This window comes from Solea solea, chromosome 5 (genome assembly GCF_958295425.1).
Source record: "Solea solea chromosome 5, fSolSol10.1, whole genome shotgun sequence".
Classification (NCBI taxonomy): Eukaryota; Metazoa; Chordata; class Actinopteri; order Pleuronectiformes; family Soleidae; genus Solea; species Solea solea.
Genome location: NC_081138.1, coordinates 9,946,673 through 9,968,933, shown reverse-complemented (window position 1 = coordinate 9,968,933; position 22,261 = coordinate 9,946,673). Strand labels below are relative to the sequence as shown.

At 41.2% G+C, this 22,261-nt stretch overlaps 1 protein-coding gene across 1 annotated transcript in view; it reads right to left on the bottom strand.

The window, feature by feature from the left end:
• Positions 1 to 22,261, bottom strand: part of prmt3 (protein arginine methyltransferase 3) — a 67,579-nt gene that overhangs the window by 44,625 nt on the left and 693 nt on the right. The window contains exons 3-10 of the mRNA XM_058630345.1: positions 20,155 to 20,237; positions 20,016 to 20,065; positions 19,828 to 19,933; positions 15,223 to 15,388; positions 14,586 to 14,727; positions 12,285 to 12,350; positions 6,120 to 6,241; positions 1,559 to 1,658 (exon numbers count right to left, since the gene is read on the bottom strand). Of these exons, the coding sequence (XP_058486328.1) occupies positions 1,559 to 1,658; positions 6,120 to 6,241; positions 12,285 to 12,350; positions 14,586 to 14,727; positions 15,223 to 15,388; positions 19,828 to 19,933; positions 20,016 to 20,065; positions 20,155 to 20,237 (835 nt within the window). The remainder of the gene's footprint in view (positions 1 to 1,558; positions 1,659 to 6,119; positions 6,242 to 12,284; positions 12,351 to 14,585; positions 14,728 to 15,222; positions 15,389 to 19,827; positions 19,934 to 20,015; positions 20,066 to 20,154; positions 20,238 to 22,261) is intronic.

Below are 22,261 nucleotides of genomic sequence, written 5' to 3'. Positions count from 1 at the left end.
ACTTCAGCAGTGCGTTCAACTTTGGCCGTCCTGCCTGTATCGCCACAGAGAATCTCCCTGATAAATGGGCATCAAGGGGAAAGAAGACTGCTGGTTTGTTATTCACAGGAGCTCATGGTCGACTATAGCCATGTTTAAAACATGCATCACTTCTGGCACCTTGGACTCTGCACACTCATTGGCTGGTAAAGAACCAATCTAAGCCTCTACATTTTGAATATATGCATATATGCGATCCACTCCAAAATAAGCTTCCAAGCAATGTTCACACCACACATATATAATCATGGCTAGGAGTGATTAACTAAAGAATCAGACATACTGATGTCTAGTTCAGTCTCAATCAACAAGTTTATTTGCTAGTGCACCTCTCTGTGTATGAACAACCCAGTATAGTGCTCAAATGCACTGGGTTTTGTTCCCTGTAGGCCTGTACCCAATTAATACATTTGTCAAAGTGAGGTAGCCCTTGCACTTTGACCTACACAGTATGCAAGAGCATTGGCAGTATTGTGTCAGAAAATGTCATGGTGCCATGATGGACAAAGCCACTTCCAAGTGGAAGGGAATTTGGCTCATAACCAGAGGGATACCCGTTCAATTGACAGGTGAAGGGTGGGGGTGCTCCTTAAGTAACATACCCAAACCCCATTGCTTCCCCCATGGCTGCCCACTGCTCCTCTGGGATGGAAGGTTAAATGCAGAGTACATATTTCCCCACAGAGATTAATATGGAGTACTATATGGAGTAAAATTACTGTCACTTAACTGCCTGTCTGCCACTGCATCAAGAAATGCAACCTGAAACTGTATTATGTAAAGAGGAGGCCATGTACCAATTCTATGCAGAGACTCATCTAAGATGGACAAGACACTGGAAACACGTTCTGTGGTCAGACGAGACAAAGTTTCATCTTGTCTTTGTGTGAGAATGAACATCAGACTCGACATGCCAAAGATAGGTAAAACAACATGCAGACTGTTAATGCAAAGTGCAAAACCCAACCATGTGCAATGTTATGGTCAAGCATCAGTGCCCACTGCCCACAGTATACCATTGATTTAGAGCTTATATTGGAATTTTCCAGAAATGTCATGTCTACTTTAGCAGAATTGTTTTTGGTGACTCTGTGTGTCTGTCTGTCAATCTGCCTGTGTGTCTATCTGTGCTTCTGCACTTGCCAATATGACCAACAGAGGCCGCCAGAGGCTTGTTGCGTGAATGGGGTGAAGTCTGCCATCTCTGATGGCCTTGTTGTATATGAACCTGGCTTCTTAGACAGAGTGTGTGTGCTTGACTGGCTTGTCTGAAGCACAGATCTATCTCCTTGAGACCTGAAAATGTATAGTCCATTATAAAGATGAGAAACAGACAATGGGAATGGAAATCACCTAGGGAGCATTTTGGAATAAGAAACCAATCCTCAGCATTCAAGAGAATGTTGTAAATTCATTTTTAACTCGAACATTTCACATTGAAGACATTTTTAAGATGCTTCAACCTGATAAGGATTACCACAAATTGCTGCTATAAGTGTATTTCTCGATATGTACTGACCATCCATTCTGAGATGATGATGTCCACCTTCTCTACAGGGAGGTTGATGTCTTCAATGCGACCTTTAATCAGAGTGATCTTGTCCTCCAATTGGTTGGATCTATGGGAAACATAAAAGTGTCAGTTTATGTGGATTATCATGTCACATGTGTTTTCAGGTGTGACAGTATGGATTGAGTTCACTGATGAGGAGCTCACAAAGCTAGTTTGGAAAGACATTGTTTTGTGTTAAAATGCTGGATAACACAGAAGAAACTTAGCATTAATGTCAAGTCTGGTCACCTGCTGATTTCAGGCCTCAAACTATTAGTGCAGCTGGTAGACAGCTTGGTCTCTCTACTGTGTAAGGCTGTGTTGATAACATATACTGGGGTTTGCCAGAGCTTTTTCCACTGAAAACAGCCGCCTACTGCTTTACAAAGGGTTGACAATTACAGTGACTGTGAACCAAAACAGGTACAAGCAGCGAAAAGAAACAAAAACAAGCTGAATACAGTCCATAGAGTTGCAGTGTCAGGTGATAGTGCTCTATGGCTTCATCACAATGAGGTCTCCTATTCACATGACAGACTCATTTGACCACTAATAAAGATAAAAAAAATGACAGATGTAGCTTTAAGTCACTTAAGATGGCAAGACATGTGAACTGACAAGATATGCAGTTGTTACTAACACTATGATGAGCTTAACCAAACTGTACAATCAGTTTCCCTGTCATTTTCGGCAATTTATAAATGTGTCAAGATCTGTTAATTAGCATATGCACTGCTCCATGAATTCCCAGTCTTTTCTGAGCCAAGCAGGGAGGGTAGAGTGTAAAGCCTAACTTCAGGCCTGCAGGGTTGTCCATCCCAGGTAGGGACTGAGATCAGTGGTGCTGTTAAAATGATCCTTCCTTCCTTCCTTCCTTCCTTCCTTCCTTCCTTTCCAACTGGCCACTGTGGGTATCAATCTCTGTGAATATTCCATTATCATGACAGCTAATGTTACTGAGGACAGAACAATTACTCACAGCGACCCAGAGAGCATTTCTGTCGCAGCGATTCTTATCTTGAACTGTCTTTCCCCTCACTGCTGCACCACTACTGCTGCTATCACCCTCTCCCAGTGTCCAACACCCCCCACCCCCCACACTCACAACCTCTCCACCTTTCACAGGAGGGAAACACTGTAATCTCATTATTGGGGTAATTTAGAGGACAATGTCAAGACTCTGGGGAGAGAGTCAGTATCTGTGCGGCTTTGTATGGCTCAGTATGTGCGTGCGTGTGTGCGTGCGTGTGTGTGTGTGAGGGCAGAGAAAGATTCCTTGTAGGAAAGTCTTTAGCCCCTTTTCCACCTATAGTCCCAGCTCGCCACGGCACAGCACGGTTTAGGTTGATTTTCCACGACAAAATAGTACCTACTCCACGTGGGCGGAGTCATCACTGCACAGTAGGGGTGGAACGGTTCACAAAAGCCACGGTTTGGTTCATTTCGTAGTATTGAGGTCACGGTTTCCGGTTCGGTTGTTTTTTTTAATATTTTTTTTACACTCATACCATACCATGTATCAGATCTATAGTGTAATAATTAGATTTATATACCATGCAATCTTGCAAAAACTGAAATAATGAGGGAGCTTAATTAGGGATTAAGAACATCATTGTAAGAATCCAGAGATTTTTAAACAGTAAGAGGGGAGACACTGCTGCAATTACATGTTTATATATTTATTCTAGTTTTCCATTCGATTCTGTCACTGCTTGTGTCAGTGCTTCAGAAAGACGCTCACTTGTGTGGCTTTCATAAAGCGGGCGGGTCTGCAAAACGGAGCTTTTCATCTCCCACTCTTAATGTAATGAGCAGTCACAGCTAGAAAACTTTAAGTGGCCCTGGAGGTCCATCCATCTGTAGTAAGAGCCACATAAGCTGTGTCGGACAATTCTTTGACAATTCGTCGTTGTGTCTCTTCATAAAGTTCAGAAATAACTGTGTTGCTAAAGCGACGGCGAGATGGAATATTTACTGCGGCTCAAGTACTTTAATCATATGCTGAAATCCTGCATCCTCCACCACGGTATATGGCTGCATTTCTTTTGCTATAAACACCCCCGCTGCTTTACTGTTTAAAACTTTTTCTTACCCTTACCTCTCTCTTCCTTGTGCTGTCAAGCGTCACACTGGGGTGATGTCTCTGTAGATGCGCTAGCATATTTGAAGTGCTGCCGCTAGCATAAGTAACACGTGTTGTGCAGTGCTTACATGCAGTTACACTTTGTCCATCATCTTTTTACTGCTATCATCGTACACTACGCTGCGCGTCATAATCCGAACGGTACACACGTGTCCCGAACCATGACAAGCGTACCGAACGGGACAGATTTTTTGAATGAACCGTTCCACCCCTACTGCACAGCTAACACACGACACACAAAGGAGTGACCAGTGACTTGTAAAGCAGTTGCTTTCAGTGTCGCTGAATCATTAGAATCCGTTTATTAAAATATTTTTTCAGTACCTCCACGACCGGAGCACAGACTCTGTCTGACACAGTCACTGGACTGAAATACAGCAGCAGGGTTTGTGATGCCGCTCATGATCATCAGTGCTGTCGCTAAATACACCAGACTCCTCTGTTAAAGATTGAGGTTTTAGACATTTCCCTGATAATTGTTGGAGATTAACCAACCTTTATAGGATTGTGAAGTCTTTTTAACTGATCTACAGTACGGCATTGTTCGGCTTGATTCTTGTGTGGGACATCGCGCTAAAGAATCTTCTTATGACGGCACTCTGACCAATCAGTGGCCGGCAGTCTGGCGACGTCATGCATAGTATCACCTCAGCTCGCTTGGAACCTCGCAAAAGCAGGTACTAAAACTACCAGGTACCAGGTACTATGCTAGTGGAAACGCAAAGTAGCCGTGCCATGCTGAAGCGAGGTGAGTCGAGCCGGTCGAAACACGGCATTTGTAAACATTTTCAACATTTTGCTTGTTGACAATTCAATTTCTTTCTCTCATATTTTACATGTATGTACTGAACATTCTATTTGGGATGAAATCAAAAGGTTTCAAAAGGTTTAAAAATCTAAATAAATAGTTTTCTATAGAAACATTGCATATTTGTTTAATTATGATATAATTATATTTATATACAATTATAATTATTTAAATTTCATTTAAATCATGTTACTGGAATGAATAATTACACAACTAATAAAAACATTTAAAAGATACTTTTACTTGACCATTTGGGATTGTACTGTAAACAGTAAAGAGCATTCTATTTCATTCCACGACATTTAGTGAGCATGCTCAAACTGAACATTTGTCTATTTTCAGTTCCTATCACCATGAACACTTAAATTTCACTCAGCCAAATAAAATATCATTTTTGTTCCACTTTGTTGTCAACATTCAGTGCATTCTACTGGATAATCCATCAATTGCAGTCATAGAAAAAAAAAACTATTACACACTATCCATTAAGGAAGCGACTGTGAAGGAAAAAAAAGGCACATCCAGCTTTTCATTTCAACTTTGGCAACGGCGTGGAGACAGGAGATAGATGCTCCTGCCCAACCAACAGGAGTCACTTTAATTACAGTCCTGATATTAAAATCGCTCATAGCCACACACACACACACACACTCAAGAGATGTAAGAGCTATAAAATCATAAGCCAAAACAACACTAGATTTGGACTTAAGAGTGGAGTTTCTCTATGCAAGTCTGTGTTTGTGCTAGTGTGTAGTGCAGAGGAGGAGGTAAGAGTTACAACACTTCTCTTTAGCTGTATCTTTACCGCTGGCGAACCTGTGATGCAGCCTGCATGCCAACACACACTCCAACAGGGAGTCAGTGGGCTGTAAAATTAAAACGTCCTTTTCCTTCAGCAAACCCTGTTGTTTTGCTTATACGACACTCTCTTACATAACTGTAATAATAGCAGTCATAATGGCCCCTAACTCAAAAATACATTACAGAGGCAGGGGAGGGATGGAGGACATGGCTGCAGGTACACGTGGAGACAGCAGAGGCTCTGGTGGAGGTAAATGGACTCCACTGTGAAGAACCAGCTACTGGAAAACTGGAAGGACCTCAAACTGTGCTGATGATTTTAATAAAAAGTACCAATGGGGGGGGGCATCTATGTGTTAATCAGTAAATCAGTAAGTGAGTGAGTGTGTGAATGAGTGATCAGACAGTAAAGAAAGGGAAGGCGAGGGGTGAATGAGTCGGTCAGACTGCAGGTGTAAATTATGTGCATTATGGCCATGCAGCTGACAGCAGCTCTATTGAAGTCAACCAGCTGCAACAAATAAAAGGTGCCTCGAGGTCACACAGACCTCTACTCCCAGAATATCTGCTGCACACAAAGGGAAGAAGAGCCGTCTACCCCAACATCGGTGATGTGAATAAAAAGGGTCACATGACAGATGGCAACAGTCAAGCTACCAATATTGCTAGTAACGGAATCTGCTTGCTGGAGTTAACTGCCAACTGCCAAACACGCGGTAAGTAGTCATCTTTCCAAGCTGAGAAGTCACAAAAACTGTAGGATTTACAAGTCTCACCTGACTATGTCCATGGCTTGATAGATGATTTCTGATTGGTCCACAGCAATAACCATTTTGGCCCCAGCTCTAGCAGCAAACATGGACAGAATGCCAGTCCCACAGCCTACATCCAGCACCACCTTCAGGACAGGAGGGGAAAGACAGTTAGGAAAACTAAAACTTGGTTTATACTCTCGACAGTGTGTCCAGTATGAGTGCAGGCATGTCAATATTGATCATCAAAGCCTGCATATAAGGCACTTGGTCTCACACCATAAAGACTATCAGACATTTATTTTACTACTTTAATGTAGCCTATCAGATGTGTCAAAAACACACAAATGTGTAAATATAAGGTTATGTTTGGAAGAAAAAAAACAACAACATCCACTTATTTTTCTGGGGGAAAAAACATTTTTTATCCTCAGCTGTGACGGCACATTTCTACTGACCACACCAGCACCTGAGAAATGTGGAATACAGACTTTTTATAGCAGACATTATCTTGTTGACTTCTTACTTGTCCACAGACTAGTTCTTTGTACAACAGCAATTGGAGCATATTGACACACACCGATTTTGCACCATAAAAACTTATGTACTTGCTCATAGGACATGAGGCATCTGCACAGGTCCCCGCCTCACACGGTTATAAACAAGGCTTATACAAGGCTGGTTTGTCTGTGGATGTGCAATACTATAAGGAGAAAGTGCTAACTAAACTATGAACCTAGAAAAGGTCTGCCTATTACACATTTTTACACAAGCCTATCAGCTCCACATAACTGTGTGTGTTTCTCAGCATAGCAGTGTTTAGATCTCGTGTCACCTGCAGAAATTCCCACGCTCCACACAGGAAGTGATTTGTTCTATGTCAAGACAGATGGAGGCAACATCAACATTGTGCTCATAAAGTGAGGTATTGCTGGAGTTTGACTGAAAACACAAATAAGGGCCCACGAAAGATGAATTTGACTACTCAAAAACCCCTGGCTTTCAGCATTTTGACAGGATAAACTCTTCCCCTCCTACACTGATGCAGCAAACAAATAATGTTACATTATGCGTGTTCACGAAGCCCAAACAGAGGCACAAACAACAAAAAAATCATTTAAATTTGTATACAGCAGCTTTAAAGAATAATAATTAAGAATAAAACTTGTCAGTGTTGTGTTTGATTGTACAGTGTGGTTAGATGTTGTCTTCACATTGCATTTAAATGTCAGTGTCGGAAAATCTGTTCATGAAAACACCCAGAAGATGCAGCTTGGACACATCATCAGTGATGAACCCAGTGTTTCAGGGTCTCAGATCATCATTCACCCTCACCTGGTGACCTAGTCGGGGTTGATCAGACCCTGGCTTGTGTCCAAGCAGCGCACTACTCCATGCTTCGCCCCTCCTGATCCACAACCACCGAGAAGCTTTTTATGCCACTTCCCTGATGTTTCTGGTGGCTTTTCTCTCTGGCAACCCTCTTATGCCAAGGAGCCTTAACACTTGGTGCAGAGATTGCCCTGGAAACCCCCTGCAGCCCACCTCGATCAGCTCACAGCGGGCCCTCCAACAGTTGGCTCTGCAGGCCTCTACCTGCTCGAGATATTTGGCCCTCTTAAGTTTATGGGCCTCCTCTATCAGGCCCAACAGCACCACCTGCTTCAAACATTCTGATGTTAAAACCAAATCTGGCCTGAGAGTATTGCTGTTCGATTTTGCCCAAAAATAAAATCCCAATTTTCTTCTCTCAAAACCTGATTCGGATTGTTTGTGTAATGACAAAAGGCAAAGAAATTAATTAAACTATGCTATTTTTCATTGAACATTTTGCAAATAATTTCCCCATTGGGATGAGTGCGCAAACCTTGCTCTTTATTGAACAAAAAAAATCCCCAAGGGATTAATATAGAGAAAAATTAATGAACTTTTGCCATCTGGCTTTGCTCCATGCTGTCTTCTTGTGGACCTCTTGTAAACATGTAAACAAAATAGAAAAATACCTTTGGGATTAAGGGAAATATCTCACTTTCACATTTGACTTAAGGTTTCTCCATCTTCTTTAATAAATGAATAAAGTGCAAAACTTTAACTTTTTGTAAAATAAATACATCTTGAAAAAATATAATTTCCATCCCTGAGACAATCAACACTTACAAATGCAAATGTTTGCATTATATGCCTGATGAAAAAACAAAAACATCTTTTGTAATTAAACGAAACTGGTTCTTTGCATGCTAAATAACAAAATTACCCTCATAGATTGTAGCAGGGGTCCAGAACACGAAGCAAATGTCGGAAGCCAGCATTTTCTACTGTGTATATCGGGACCATGTCTACTGGTGATTATACGACTGATTCCGTAACATTTTTTCACTTCCTTTCGGTCTTGTCATATGGTACACTACGTGAAAACGAAACCGGCAGAGTTACTTGCTTCGGCGTTGGTGGTGGTGTAGCCGCATCTGCTTTCTCTTGTGTGATCCGCTCTGCAACATACTGCTGCCATTCTGGTGCCATACTGGTGCCATACTGGTACGTGGTTTTTCTGGAGGTGTTGAAATAAGTTAGCCATGCTGTGGTTTTTAACTGCCACGCACTTAAGACAGACTTTACAATGCGGCCTTGCTCTTCTTTTTTGCAACAAAATCAAACACCAAAATGTTTGTTTACAATCTGTTGGGAGAGTGCGCGATGGAGGACAGAGTGGTGTTTTGCATGCTGGTTTCCAGTGCAGATGGTGTCAGCAATTACCTTTAGCACCTGATCATGTGTACCTCCCCTCTCCCAGGGCTTTAGGGCAGCAGCTTAGGATATGATCCAAAGAGCCTCTTGCCAGGTGTTTCTAGGCCCCAGCAATACAGGTTGGATGGGCTTGGGAGTACATCATGCACTGCCTGGATCAGAAACTTGAGTCTTGCTGGTTCTGACTTCCAAAGTTCTGTCCAGGTGATCTTCCGGGTAGATGCATGGTCCCATTTGGTCCAGGCCCCTTGCTGGCGCATGGCCACTGTCCTACTGCAGCGCTCCTCTTCCACCTCTGCACGGATTTCGCCATGAATTAGCTGTCGCCTCTCTCTCCCCTGAGCTTTGTCGTAGCATGGTCTTGTGTGGCTACCAAGCCTAGCTCGCCTAACTTCCACGGAGTCGGACCAAGATGCCATGTCTCAGTCTTGCTTCAGCCTGTGTGACCGCCTCCTTTGCCTTCCACTTCCTTCCCGTTCTGACTGCGATGCCTGCAGAGGAGACGCCGGTTTCAGAGGAGTCTCTATAGAATAGCACCGCCCTGGCTCTGGTGACCTCCAGGACCTCTGGAAACTCCTCTGTCAGACCGGTAAAGGGAAGCTTTGTTGGCTTGTTGGTGTGTCCATAAAGGGCAATGCTTCTAAGGCTTTTAGGCAGGCCCAGCTATCTACGAAGCCCTCGACGGTGGTTATCGGGACTTTGATAGCCAGGTTTTCAGTTCTACTTGTCCAGACTGGACTGCTGCTGTGTCTCTCAGGGTGGCGTCAAAGATCTTACCTAGACTTCTTATGGTTTCTCGGACACCGATAGGATTGTGGCTCCATACAAGAGGAAGCGATACTTGTTCTCCACTCTCCCCTTCCTCAAGACCAGAGACCTGGATTTGGCTGGCTTGAATGCCATTCTTACCCATGTCATGAGCCTTTCCAGTCCCCAAAGGAGCCAGCGGCATCCTGTCACTGATGTGGCTGTGACCATAAGTAGGGATGTCCCGATACAACTTTTTCACTCCCGATACGATACCAATATTGCAGCCTTGGGTATTGGGTATTGGCTGATACCGATATCGATCCGATACAATATCAGCACGAATCATACATACTTTAATTACTTATTTTGTAGAGTGGAATGTTAGAACAGGCTTGATCAAGTGATATTACTTGAACAGAGAACAATAGCCAGCAAAAGTTGGTAAGAGTAAAACTGACCCATTTATTATTAACCAATGGGTCACGTAAATTTTAACCTTCAACATAAGAAGTGCTAATGGGGGTGTTTTCAGAGCATCCGTGTTTCACAGGTAACAGCGTGTCATCAGAGAACACCCCCCTTGTTTTCACTATTTTGGATTAGCCCAACCCACACAGGAGACCGGCCCCGCAGACGTACTTAGCTCCGTGTGTGGAGCGTCAGGACACATTTAAAACACAGAAAGCTCTTTGCATGTCTGGTTTTTGGGGTATAATTAACAACCGGAGGCTGTTGAAAGTCGGCAGGTGGCGCTGGTTTATGAAATAATGTTGTTTTAGCAGTTCGCCTCAGGATGAGCTAACGTGGTGCTAACGGCTAGCACAGGCTCGCTGGGTGGCTTCGTAGCCTCTGATTTCAGAGGTTAAAGAAAAATGTTTAATCTCTGAAATAGCAGTAGCACACACACGCTGTTGTTGTGATCATGTGGGCTCTACATGCATCCAAAGCAGAGCCCACGTGATCACAACGGGCGCTGCTGGATAGAAGTGCTGGAGCGGAATGCACTGCTTGCATCGGAGCGTTTATATCGGAGATTTTAGAGGAAGTCCGATATAATCCAATACTCGTTTTCTGGCTGATATTGGACTAATATCCAATATCAGTATCGGATTGGGACATCCATAACCATAAGATAGGGCCATGAAGGCTCGTGTCGGGGGTTGGTGAGCACCAGATTTGAACAGAGGGCCCCTACATTCTACCTCTGCTCTCTTGACAAGCATGTTCATCGCATGGGCGAACAACGTCACTGATATGGTGTAACCAGTGACGGTGCCTTTTTCTAGGAGATGCCACACAGATGTTGTAGAATAAGAATGACAATACAAATTCAAAAGCACAATCTGTTTTAGAGTCCGATGGGGCATGTTTTTGAAGGACTGTTCTTACTTTAACTTGAACATGACATTTAGGTGCATTGGCTTCCACAAGGTTTAAGATGTATAAATGAATGGTCTGTTTGATCTGCATGCTGAGCTTGTGTTTTTAAGACCTCAACACCTTCAACTGCTCCAAGTGTCATGTTCTCCATGTAACTTTTCACTCTAACCACTGTTACTGTTGACTAACTTTTTAATCACTTCTCACTTCTATTTCAGGTTCCCATAGGTCACAGTATATTCCTCTTCACCCTCGACTAATTTTAAATGACCCCAGCACAGTCGCAGTGACTGTAAACCCATCTATATGTAACAATGTATTTGTGCTGTGTCTTATTTAGGAAAACTTCAGTGAGCACCCTACTGTCTTTATGGGTTCACAGAGGGTTATCAACACACTGCTGACAAAACACAGCACACACCTCTCTTTGCTCTTTTCTCCATCTTTCTGTTCCGCTCAGGCACATTATGTCTTCCTCCTCCTCATCCACCTCAACAGTACTGAAACAAGAATATCCTGTTTTGCTCTTCATCGACTCCTGTAGTTCACACTTCCCTCTCTGGCGAATGCTTCGCTCTGACAGGGATAATGTACGTTCCCATCAACACAACCTGCCTCCCTCCTCTATAGCCTTATCCCCGCACTAAGCAGCAGCCACCCATATAATGGATGGCCATGATACAGGCCACTGCTTCCTGCAACTAACGCCAATGGAGAAGAGAGGGGTGGTGGCATGGGGGAGTTGGAAGAGGTGTTATGGCTTTGGTGGTGGATTGCGTGTGTCTGTTATCAGTTCTCTGCAGCTGACATTGGAGGTGCTAATAAACTCAGTGTTTTAAATCAGACACCACAGTAATTTCATGTTCATGAGCATTGCAGTATAATCTACTAGCGGATCTGCCATCACACATACATTAATACTAGATAAGACCGGCAGTTATTTGCCATTTTTTAATCGGCCAATAATTACAAATGTCAGCATTTTTGTTCTAAGAAATTTTATAAATATTGCCAAGTCACTACAACTTTATATTTTTAGCCAAATGATTTTTGTTTTTTGATGATTTGTTTCATGTATTTATTAGTTAATAGTTACAAGTTACATTATTTCTATTGAAAATACTGTATATCAGTCCACTGTAGTGCAGACACAAAACAAAATTTGCAAAACATATGTGACAAAAAAAAAAAAAATCAATTATTGGCCATCAGTTGCCCTGATTTCTAAAAATCAGCATTGCATCAGCCATAGAAAAACCCAGAATGGTGAAACTCTACTTAATACACACATGCACGTTTGTTTAGCTAGCTCACCTTGTCTTTGAACACTTCATGGTTGTGGTACATGAAGTCCCGGTAACGTTCTGTGCGCACTTTATCCTGTTGAGAGAACATTCAAGAATAAGAACATTTCACATAAACAACTCTCCCGAAATAAAAGCAGGGACTATAATTCTAACATTTTACAAGATCATTTACTTTCCACAAGTTGTACAGCTGTTTATTATCAGGATGCTCATGTGGTAATGTACATTTTTATCATTCTCCTTGGAAAAAAAAAATGTAGTCCCGGTTGGGTAAACTGATTATGGAGAGGTTCAGGCAACTCCATACCATAACAAATTGAACAGTATACAATAAGGTATTCTGGTGATATGCTATAAAATATTTACCAATATATAGGCAATGGATAGATGCAATAGTCTGTACTGGTTACTTAATTCCTGGCTACACTTAACATTATATGAGTTTGAACTTTTAAATTATTATTCTTATTCTTGTTTATGCCCTTAGTTTTTACTAAGGGCATATTGCCACAATTTACCTTTGTGACAATACAAAGGTACATTTCGTTGTGCTGTACAATGATAATTAAATGCTTGAATTAAGTGCTTAAATCTTATGTGGGAATCTTGGAAATTTATTGGATAAATTCAACTATAGGGTATTTTCCTTGTGGAGGTAAGGTCAGGACTCACAAATTAACCTGCCATTCAAAAGCACAGGACCTCCTCTCTGGTGGAAGTGCAACAGATTCAATTAATTTGACAGGGGCATGCCTTAGTGCAAGAACTGAGGGACTGAGGGAACTTTATTCCACACATCCACAATTCTGGGCTGAGTATATTATTAACATATAGTTTCTGCCTGGATTTGAATTGAATTCTCATATGTTAAAATGTACTTTTCCACTACATTCAAACCATTGTCAAATAGTTGTTTATATCAGTTTCACGGAGAGAAGCCTTTTACGTCATGACTGATGGAGGCAAAGTGTAAGCACAAAAGCTACATAGCACTAGTAAACCTAGACAGCAAGGAGCAGCTGGACTAGTGCTGAAAATGCCAAGAACAACCAATGAAAAGTTTCAGTAATGGATTCCACTGTTGAAAAAAAATAAACCTGGACTTTCAGAAGGGCTGCACAACCTCATTTTAATTCCGACCACAAGTCTCTCGGTTAATGTAACCTGATTGCCCAATACTGAAAAGGCATGCTCCACCAATACAAGGCAGAATAAATCAAGCACTCCCTTAAATTACAGACACGATGCCTGTATGTGCCAATCACAGCTGCTGCTGTTTCTGCACCAAGCAGCTCCACGTTTCCTGGATGTAGTCTGGAAGAGTTTTGTTACATTACAGAGAGATATACAGATAACACATAACAGACTGATTTAGAATGATCAAATGTCTTACAGGGCAGGGAGTGAAGAGCTCTATCCATCTCTCTCTTATCACTAAAATGGATGAATAATCTTGAGAAATAACCTTCATCTCAATATTTATAAATTAAAAAAAACATGGTAATTATATTGGCCATAATGACAGGATGAATGCTTATTGCAACTGGGTAGCAAGAGGTGGCAGTGCGAGAGATAAATCACATCACAACACTGGCAGAGATTTGGTAATTACTAAGAATTCCTCAGAGAGGCAATAGAAGTTCTGCACTGGAGCTTCAAGGGCCAAAACCATTTTTATTACCTTCAAATGGTAAAAAAAAAGCCGTTCAAAAAAGTGAGGGACCTTTTAAGTGACATACATCTGCAATAACATGTCACTCTATAATACGGTCTCTCAAACACAACATTTCTTGTAAGAGTTGACCACATTTTACTGCAAAGCTTCCTCCCCCAATACATGCTCTTGATCCCTCCTGAGGTGGCGATGGAACTCACAGACTGATGCACACACACGACGCAAAACAGTGCTTAGAACCAATCAGGACGGCCTACAGGACAGTGTCAAAGCACTGCAGTAAGTAGATGCGCACAAACACACACACATCTAATGTGCTCAGCTTGCTGTGCTGACACTTTTGGGTTTCAGGGCTTAAGGAGGGTACAAATTAATTTCCTCATTTCAAGTACTCCTTTGCAGCGGCGATGCCAGTGTTTCACATGAGAGCTCAGCACTTACTGCTGATGTGTTGCTTTTGAGAGAATGTCCTATACTCAGTATCAGTGAGTGAATAAAGATAATTAATTTAATTTGTGTGCAACATTGAAATCTTTGAGTAGACGTACGCTGACAAAGATGACTACATGACTGACTGAAAACTGAACTGCAGGCCTGGTCATTTTGTGTGTTTTATGTGTGCTGAACTCGAACCTTCAGCATCTCCTCATGGATGCCGTAATGGCCGTAAGAGCTGAAGTAGGCCTCATCTTCGTCTTCTCGGAGCTCGGCTACAGTGCCCAGGTTTCCAGGTTTTCTGGTTTCTGTATTCAGCACCAAACCTTGAGCCAGCAGCCTAAAAGAGCAAAGGAAAGAGCTGCATTTAACATCTCGTATTAGGACGTGGCACAAAAACTGTGGGCAGAGTGCGGAAAGCACACACAACCTTCATGCAGGACATAGCAGTAAATGGAGGAGATGGGAAGCATTCATCTTTCTAACTGACTTCCAAACCTCCTACCCCCCCCAACCTCACTCAGTAATTTTCCCTTATTGCCCCCACCTTCCTACCTCCCCTCCTCACTCTCACCTCCATGCTGCAGTGGAATTTTCCCTTCCCCTTTTTTTTTTTATCTTTCCCCTTCCTCCAAACTTCTTTCTCAAGGTATTCTAGCTGATGAATCTGCAATACTGAGTCCACTGTGGCCCCCTGCTGGCCAACAGATCATGGTGCATAAGTTAAACAACATGATAAGGAAACTGAGTTCTCAAGAATCTCAAACAAAAATAAATTAACCAAGACTTTTCACTTTCACACAGTAGTTATGAAAATGAAAAAAGTGTCACTGACTTAAGTTTGTGTAGGTCGTCCATGGCTCTGGAGAGCGCCTCCTCTGAAAGACGGGCTCTCTCCTCAGCAGCCTGTGCCCTCTGCAGCAGTGTATTATGGGATCCATCACCAGACAGTGGACACAGAGGCACACTTGACACCTCAGTGCCACAGAGCTCGTCGGGATCTGGTGGAAACAAAAAAACGTATTTTATCCAGGTAAAATCTACAAAAAAATCTGCTGAAATTCAACCAACAACCATGGTCCAATATCCACTACACACTCATGGATCTCTACACACTCTGCATCTACACACAAGCAAATCCTGCTCCTTCACTGAATATATTGAAAATATTTCTTCTGTTGTTTGAAGCAGCAATATCAGTTGGCTTGACCACAAAATCACAAAGAAGCTTACCGATCACGATTCAATCACAGGGAGCAATATGCCTACTTAAATAACTCAACAAAACAAAGGAGGGTTACAGACCCTCCTACCACAGTCTCCTAAAATCCTGTGGGAAACACTGTAGCAGCATAACTAAGAGATAGTTCAGGTTTCCCTGAGCCAGCTCTAACTATAAGCGTTATCAAATAGGAAGGTTTTAAGTCTAACTTTAAATACAAAGAGAGTGTCCGCCTCCCAAACTGTCATTGGAAGCTGGTTCCACAGGAGAGGAGCATGGTAACTGAAGGCTCTGCCTCCCATTCTGCTCTTACAGACTCTGGGAACCACAAGTAAACCTGTATTTGGGACATACGTGATCTGTTAGGGTGATAAGGTGAAATTGATTCTTTCAGGGATGAAGGGGCCTGATCATTAAGTGCTTTGTAAGTGAGGAGGAGGATTTTAAATTGAATTCAAAACTGTACGGGGAGCCAGTGTAGAGAAGCTAATACTGCAGTTATATAGTCTCTCTTTCTAGTTCCTGTCAGAACTCATGCTGCAGCATTTTGAATTAACTAAAGGGTTCTAACATCCTGATAATAAGGAGTTACAGTAGTGGAAGAAGGCTGTTCTGGAAATTAGTTTTATGTGTGAATAAAATGACATATCCTGGTCAAAAATAACTCCAAGGTTCCTCACAGTGAAACTGGAAGCAATGGTAATATCATCTAAAGTGGCAATATGGTTGGAAAGTTTTTCTCTGAGGTGTTTAGGGCCGAGTATAATGACCACCGTTTTTTCTGAGTTTAAAAGTAGAAAGTTACAGGTCATCCAGGACCAGCACTTGATGTTTCTGAGACATTCCTGGAGTTGAACAATCCGATTTATTTCTTCCGGCTTTATTGACACATATAGCTGTGTCATCTGCATAACAATGAAAGTGTGTGGTGTGCTTTCTAATAATGTTCCCTAAAGGAAGCATATACAAGGTAAAAAGTATAGGCCCAAGCTCTGAGCCCTGTGGAACTCCACAACTAACTTTTGTTTGCAATGAGGCTTTATCATTAACATTAACAAACTGGAGTCTATCAGATAAGTATGATTTAAACCAGCGGAGGGCAGTACCTGTGATAACAAGTCTGCTCCAGTCTCTGCAACAGAATATCATGATCAATGGTGTCAACTCAGCACTAAGATCTAACAGGACAAAGTAAAGAGACTAGACAATTATCTGAGGCCAAAAGAAGGTCATTAGTAACTTTAACTAGTGCTGTTTCTGTGCTTTGGTGTAATCTAAAACCTGACTGGAAAGCTTCAAATATTCACATAATTGATTTACAACTGCCTTTTCCAAGATTTTAGAAAAGAAGGGAAGATTTGATATAGGTCGGTAATTAGCTTTTTTGAGAAGGGATTTAATATCTGCTACTTTAAAAGCTTGGGGCACATATCCAGTTAATAAGGATAGATTAATTTTATTTAATATAGAGCTGTTATTAACAAATCAAGGAGCACAAAACACAAGTGTATTTTCAAACAAAAAGTGTTGTTTGAAAATATTGACACAAATTTGATTCCATAGCTTTTCGAGCAGTCACCAACTAAAAACCCCATAGAGACTGTGTCTTTCCCCTGACCCAATGAATTAAATCATCCAATAATAAACAAAAGAGGAGTTGGACTAATAATAAAATAGATTCCAAGAATACCACTTTTCAAATGTGTGTTATGAAATATAAGATCACTCTCCTCAAAATCTGTTTTAATTAATGATCTCATTACCCCCGACTATTAATCACGTCTTTCTCCCCCTCTGTCTGTCTGTCTGTCTGTCTATCTCTCCGTCCCTCTCTCGTGTGTGTGTCTCTCTCTCCCCCTGTGTCTCTCTCCCCTCATGCGGCTATACATGTCATCACTGGTCACATTGGGCAGAGGTCTAGAGAAAATTACGGTGTCCGACATTGATGTAGCATAGCTACACCAGGGCTGCCAACGCAAATGACGCTTTTCTCACGCATTTCTAGGAATTCAGCCAAGCACCCGCCCTAGTTACCTCTGATTGGCTGATCAACCGGGAACACCATTAGATATGTATGTCAGTGTTGACACGTTCTGCCCATGTGCAAAACGGATTGAGTTTCTGGTACAGGTCGGGTAGTGAAACGCACCACATGAACGTTCCAACCACCAACCGGTATTATTACAGCATACTTTTTCTTTTGTTTTAGGCGTGTTCGATTAATCGTTTTTAAATCATAATCGTATTTATTTAGTTAGGACGATGTCTAAACGTGAAAATCATAAAAAAGGATTTTTCACTTTAACTAGGGTATTTACTGTACAACCCCCGTTCATTTCGTCGCAAAAAAGAAGAGCAAGTCCGTTGCGTGGAAGTGGTATGGCTTTGACACTTTGGAGGAAAAGCAAAATACTAAGTCCGTGGCAGTTAAAATCCACAGCACACAAGAGAATGCGGATGCGGCTACGCCACCACCAACTCCGAAGCAAGTAACTCTGCTGGTTTCGTTTTCACATGGTGTACCATATGACAAGAACAAAAGGAGGTGGAAAAATATTACGGAATCAGTCGTGTTTCACATCGCAATAGACATGGTCCCGATATACACAGTAGAAAAGGCTGGCTTCCGACATTTGCTTCATGTGCTGGACCCCTGCTACAAGCTACCAGGGTCATTTTATTATTTAGCATGCAAAGAACCAGTTTCGTTTAATTAGAAAAGGTGTTTTTGTTTTTTCATCAGGCATAAATAATGCAAACATTTGCATTTGTAAGTGTTGATTTTTGTCTCAGGGATACAAATGATAGTTTTTCAAGCTTTATATATTTTACAAAAAAATTTAAGTTTTGCACTTTATTCAATAATTTTTGTTTAATCAAGAAGATGGAAAAACCTTAAATGTTAAATGTGAAAGTGAGGTTTTTCCCCCATAATCCCAAAGGGATTGTTCTTTTTTGTTGACATGTTTACAAGAGGTCTACAAGAAGATAGCATGGAGCAAAGCCAGAAGGCAAAAGTCCCTTGAGGGATTTTTGCATACTCTTCCCAATGAAAAAAAGAAAAAAAATAATATTTGAATTCATTTCTTTGCCTTTTGTCATTCCACATAAAAATCGTAATCATAATCGGAAATTGGGCTTACTTTTGGGCGAAATCGAACAGCCCTACTTTGCGCTTGGTGGTTAAGGGAGCAGACTTGTGTCCGGAAGGTCACAGAATCGAATCCTCCAGCATGTTCTTTGTTTTGCCTCTGTGTACTGTAAGGCCTACATTATTTACAGTATTGTTATTTTATTATTGTATAAAGCATTACGAGTATTAAGCATTAATAATACATAAAGCATATTGTATAAAGCATTAATGAGTGCTTAAAACTAATTATAGTGTTCTAAGAAGATTATAATGCATTATAAGCTTGGGATGCTTTTCTCACAAGTTGGCAACCCTGCCTACACACAGACTCAACATTAACCTTTGTGAGTTCGGACTGGCGTATTCGGGTATCATTGCTGCCTACATGAATTGTAACTTTACTGAATTTTCGGTTATTTTTAGCCAGCAGTTTCAGATAAGACTCTATCTCACCTGCTCTGGCCCCGGGAAAACACTTGACTGTGGTCGCTGGCGTCGCTATATTCATATTCTTCAGAATACAGTGACTAATCATCATAGTTTGCTTCTCAGTCTGTGTTGCTGAGTGGGGAAAACTTATTAGAGATGTGAACTAGTGGGTGGTGAGCAGGACTTTTAGGCTTAGTACAACGCCTCTTATTACGCCTCAAATATGCACGGGATCTGCTGAGGGAGCCGGCTACAGGGGATTTTTTGAAGTTTTGAAGTCAGTTCAGAGTGAGATTTCATCGGGAAGGGCAGGGGTAGGTGAGGGGTGTTGTGGGGGGTGGTGGTGGTTATGATTGTGTGCTGTAGGCGTTGTGCTAAGAGGTTATAATGTCCAGTTTGTTATGTATTGTTCTGTTCTCAGCTCACAAAATAGTATCTGTGCTCCAGTTTCTGTGATGAGAATTAGCACATCCAGAGAGGTGTGGTTTCTCCTTTTGGCCACAAGGTGGACATCTGCTCCAAGCAAACACGTGTATGAGAACAGTTTCCCCCAGGTTCCATAGTGATAGCGGGGATTTTTGCAAAAACTTTGTGTGAAAACACAAAAGACTAAAAACTTCTGTGTCACCAAACTAACTAAAGTTTAGTAACTTTACCTGTCTGCAGCAGAGGGTCGTCCTGTAGGACTGGCCGCAGGAAGTCTTCACTCTCCCATGGGAAGGGAACATCCAACAGCCCCGTCAGACAGGATGCATCACATTTCTGTAAATGCATATTTGTCAAGTAATTTTAAGAATTCTGTCTGAAAACATCATATCTGACAGAGACCAGCAACTGTACTTACTGTTGATCGTATGAAGTTGATCATTTTTAAGTATCCATAGTCATCTAAACCTAAAAACACACAAAACAAGGGGTGAGTCTTTTCAACAACACCAAACTAACACTTTTGTGTGAGGCAGAGAAGGTAAATGCCTACTTACGGTGTTTTCTCATCACATCTACAAGACTGATCTGATGTTCAGTTATACAGTGCTGCAATGTGGCAGGAACAGAGCTCAGTATTCTGAAAAAAACAGGGTGGAAAAATAAGTCATAAAACTGTCTAAAATATTAACACATTGTGATATGACACAAATACATGCAGCAGTTATTGTGGTTTGACCGGAAATTAGATTTTATTTTGTTTTTGAATGACTAGAGAAAATAAAGTGCTTCAGAGGTGCAACAATTTACACCACACTCATTTAAATTTTCATCTTAGATGGCTGACAGGTATTAATGAATTTTACTTTCACACACTCTTATGAGGGAAAAGTTGAAAACATTTATCAAATTCATTAGCAAAAATGTATGATGCCATGTTTTAGATTCACTCTCAAGACGTTCAATCATTTTACAAGCTGACTAGATCTACTTAGTTACTTAAATGATTAAAGTGGACAACAAGGCTGGAAACAAATTCTCTAATATAAGTACTTCAGATGGAGTTTTACAATTCAGACAACTGTAGTGCATCCAAAACTGCACATTGTTGATTTATGAAGTTTTACACCCCTCTTTGCCAGCTGATGAATTTGTGGGTGGAAATGTTTTTCATAGAGGATATGTGGCAGGGAATGTTGCATAAGTGAAGAGAAGAATGGATTGTATATATTATACTGCTAATACAATTGTGGATTCAAATGTTCAGCTGTGAATTAGGAAAGCTTTTGGCAAGGCAGCTATTTTCTAATCTGAAGACATAAAACCTTGGGGTGAGTAGAAATTTTAAACTCGCTCACTGTGTGCAGTGCAGCCAGAAACATATATCAGAACTGGAAGTGATTTGCAGCAGGAGTGACTACAATTTCATTACTCAACTCAACATTAAAATGTTAATTACCTACTACAAAAGGCATTTACAGGCAGTTATGTTTACCACAAGGAGAGCTTCTGAGTTATGAGTATTTTATCCCACAGTCCCAAAGTTTAGATTTCTCTTCTTAAATTCATGATACAGAAAGTAACAGCACAATAAAAACTGAAGTTAGGTTTATTACTTAGGACTGATTATTGCAGAGGTTAATGATGCACAATACTGGACTTTTTGCTGATATATCGGGAGTGCTTTGGCCGTAAACTGGTACCAATACCAATATAGGCTGCAGGCACGGAAGCCAAGGAGGAGGCATTTTGTATGGAGGAATGGGCCAAAATACCACCTGCCAGACTTCAGGGACTTGTCTGTGGCTATAGGAGGCCTCTACAGGCTGTTCTTGCAGAAAAAGGAGGCTCTACTAAATATTAATGGAATCATTTCTTTGGGGTGCCCAAATTTATGCACATTCCTATTTTTGTTTAAATGCACATAACAATGTTTCTGTTGGACCAACAGAAATTATTTCACTACGGAGATGTTTCTGTTTCCATAAGGTATACCATATGCTAAAATGAAGTTGCTGCTTCAAAAGCTCAGCAAGTGACAAACTGATGCAGTGATTTTCCTAAGGGCTGCATATCACTGTATATCTATATACATTTTTCCCTGCACCCAATTGCAGAGGACATTTAGTTCTCCTGTAGTAAAATTGACATAATATTTTGCCTACTCACCCCACAGCAGATATATACATTTTCTTCATTAAACCAAATAAACATAAAAAAAAATAGTAGTTGTTGAAGGCGCCATCATAAAATTCAAGGAGGTAGCAGCCTATTATTAAGCCTACTCTTGTAGTCATTAGTCATCAGCAGATCCTTGTGTTTGCCAATGTGAGGTAAGTCATTTTAAAGCCAATATATGCCAATAGTGATAATATTGTGCATCCCTCATAGAGGTTGTTTACAACACCACATGTCATTTGTAATTAGATATGCCCACACTTACAGATACAAGAGTACTTCTGAGCAAAGTAGTACAAAGTGCTGTCTACAGTAGAAAAAAAAGCTAAATCAAAAGGTAGATCTTGGTGTGTTTGCTGATATCCGATAATCCCCTTTAATATCTGCCGATAATATCATGCATACCTGGAAGAGGTTGTGTTTACAACAAACATGTCATTTGTCTCGGGCTGCCTACTCTTACAGATACAACTGCTTCTTCTTGGC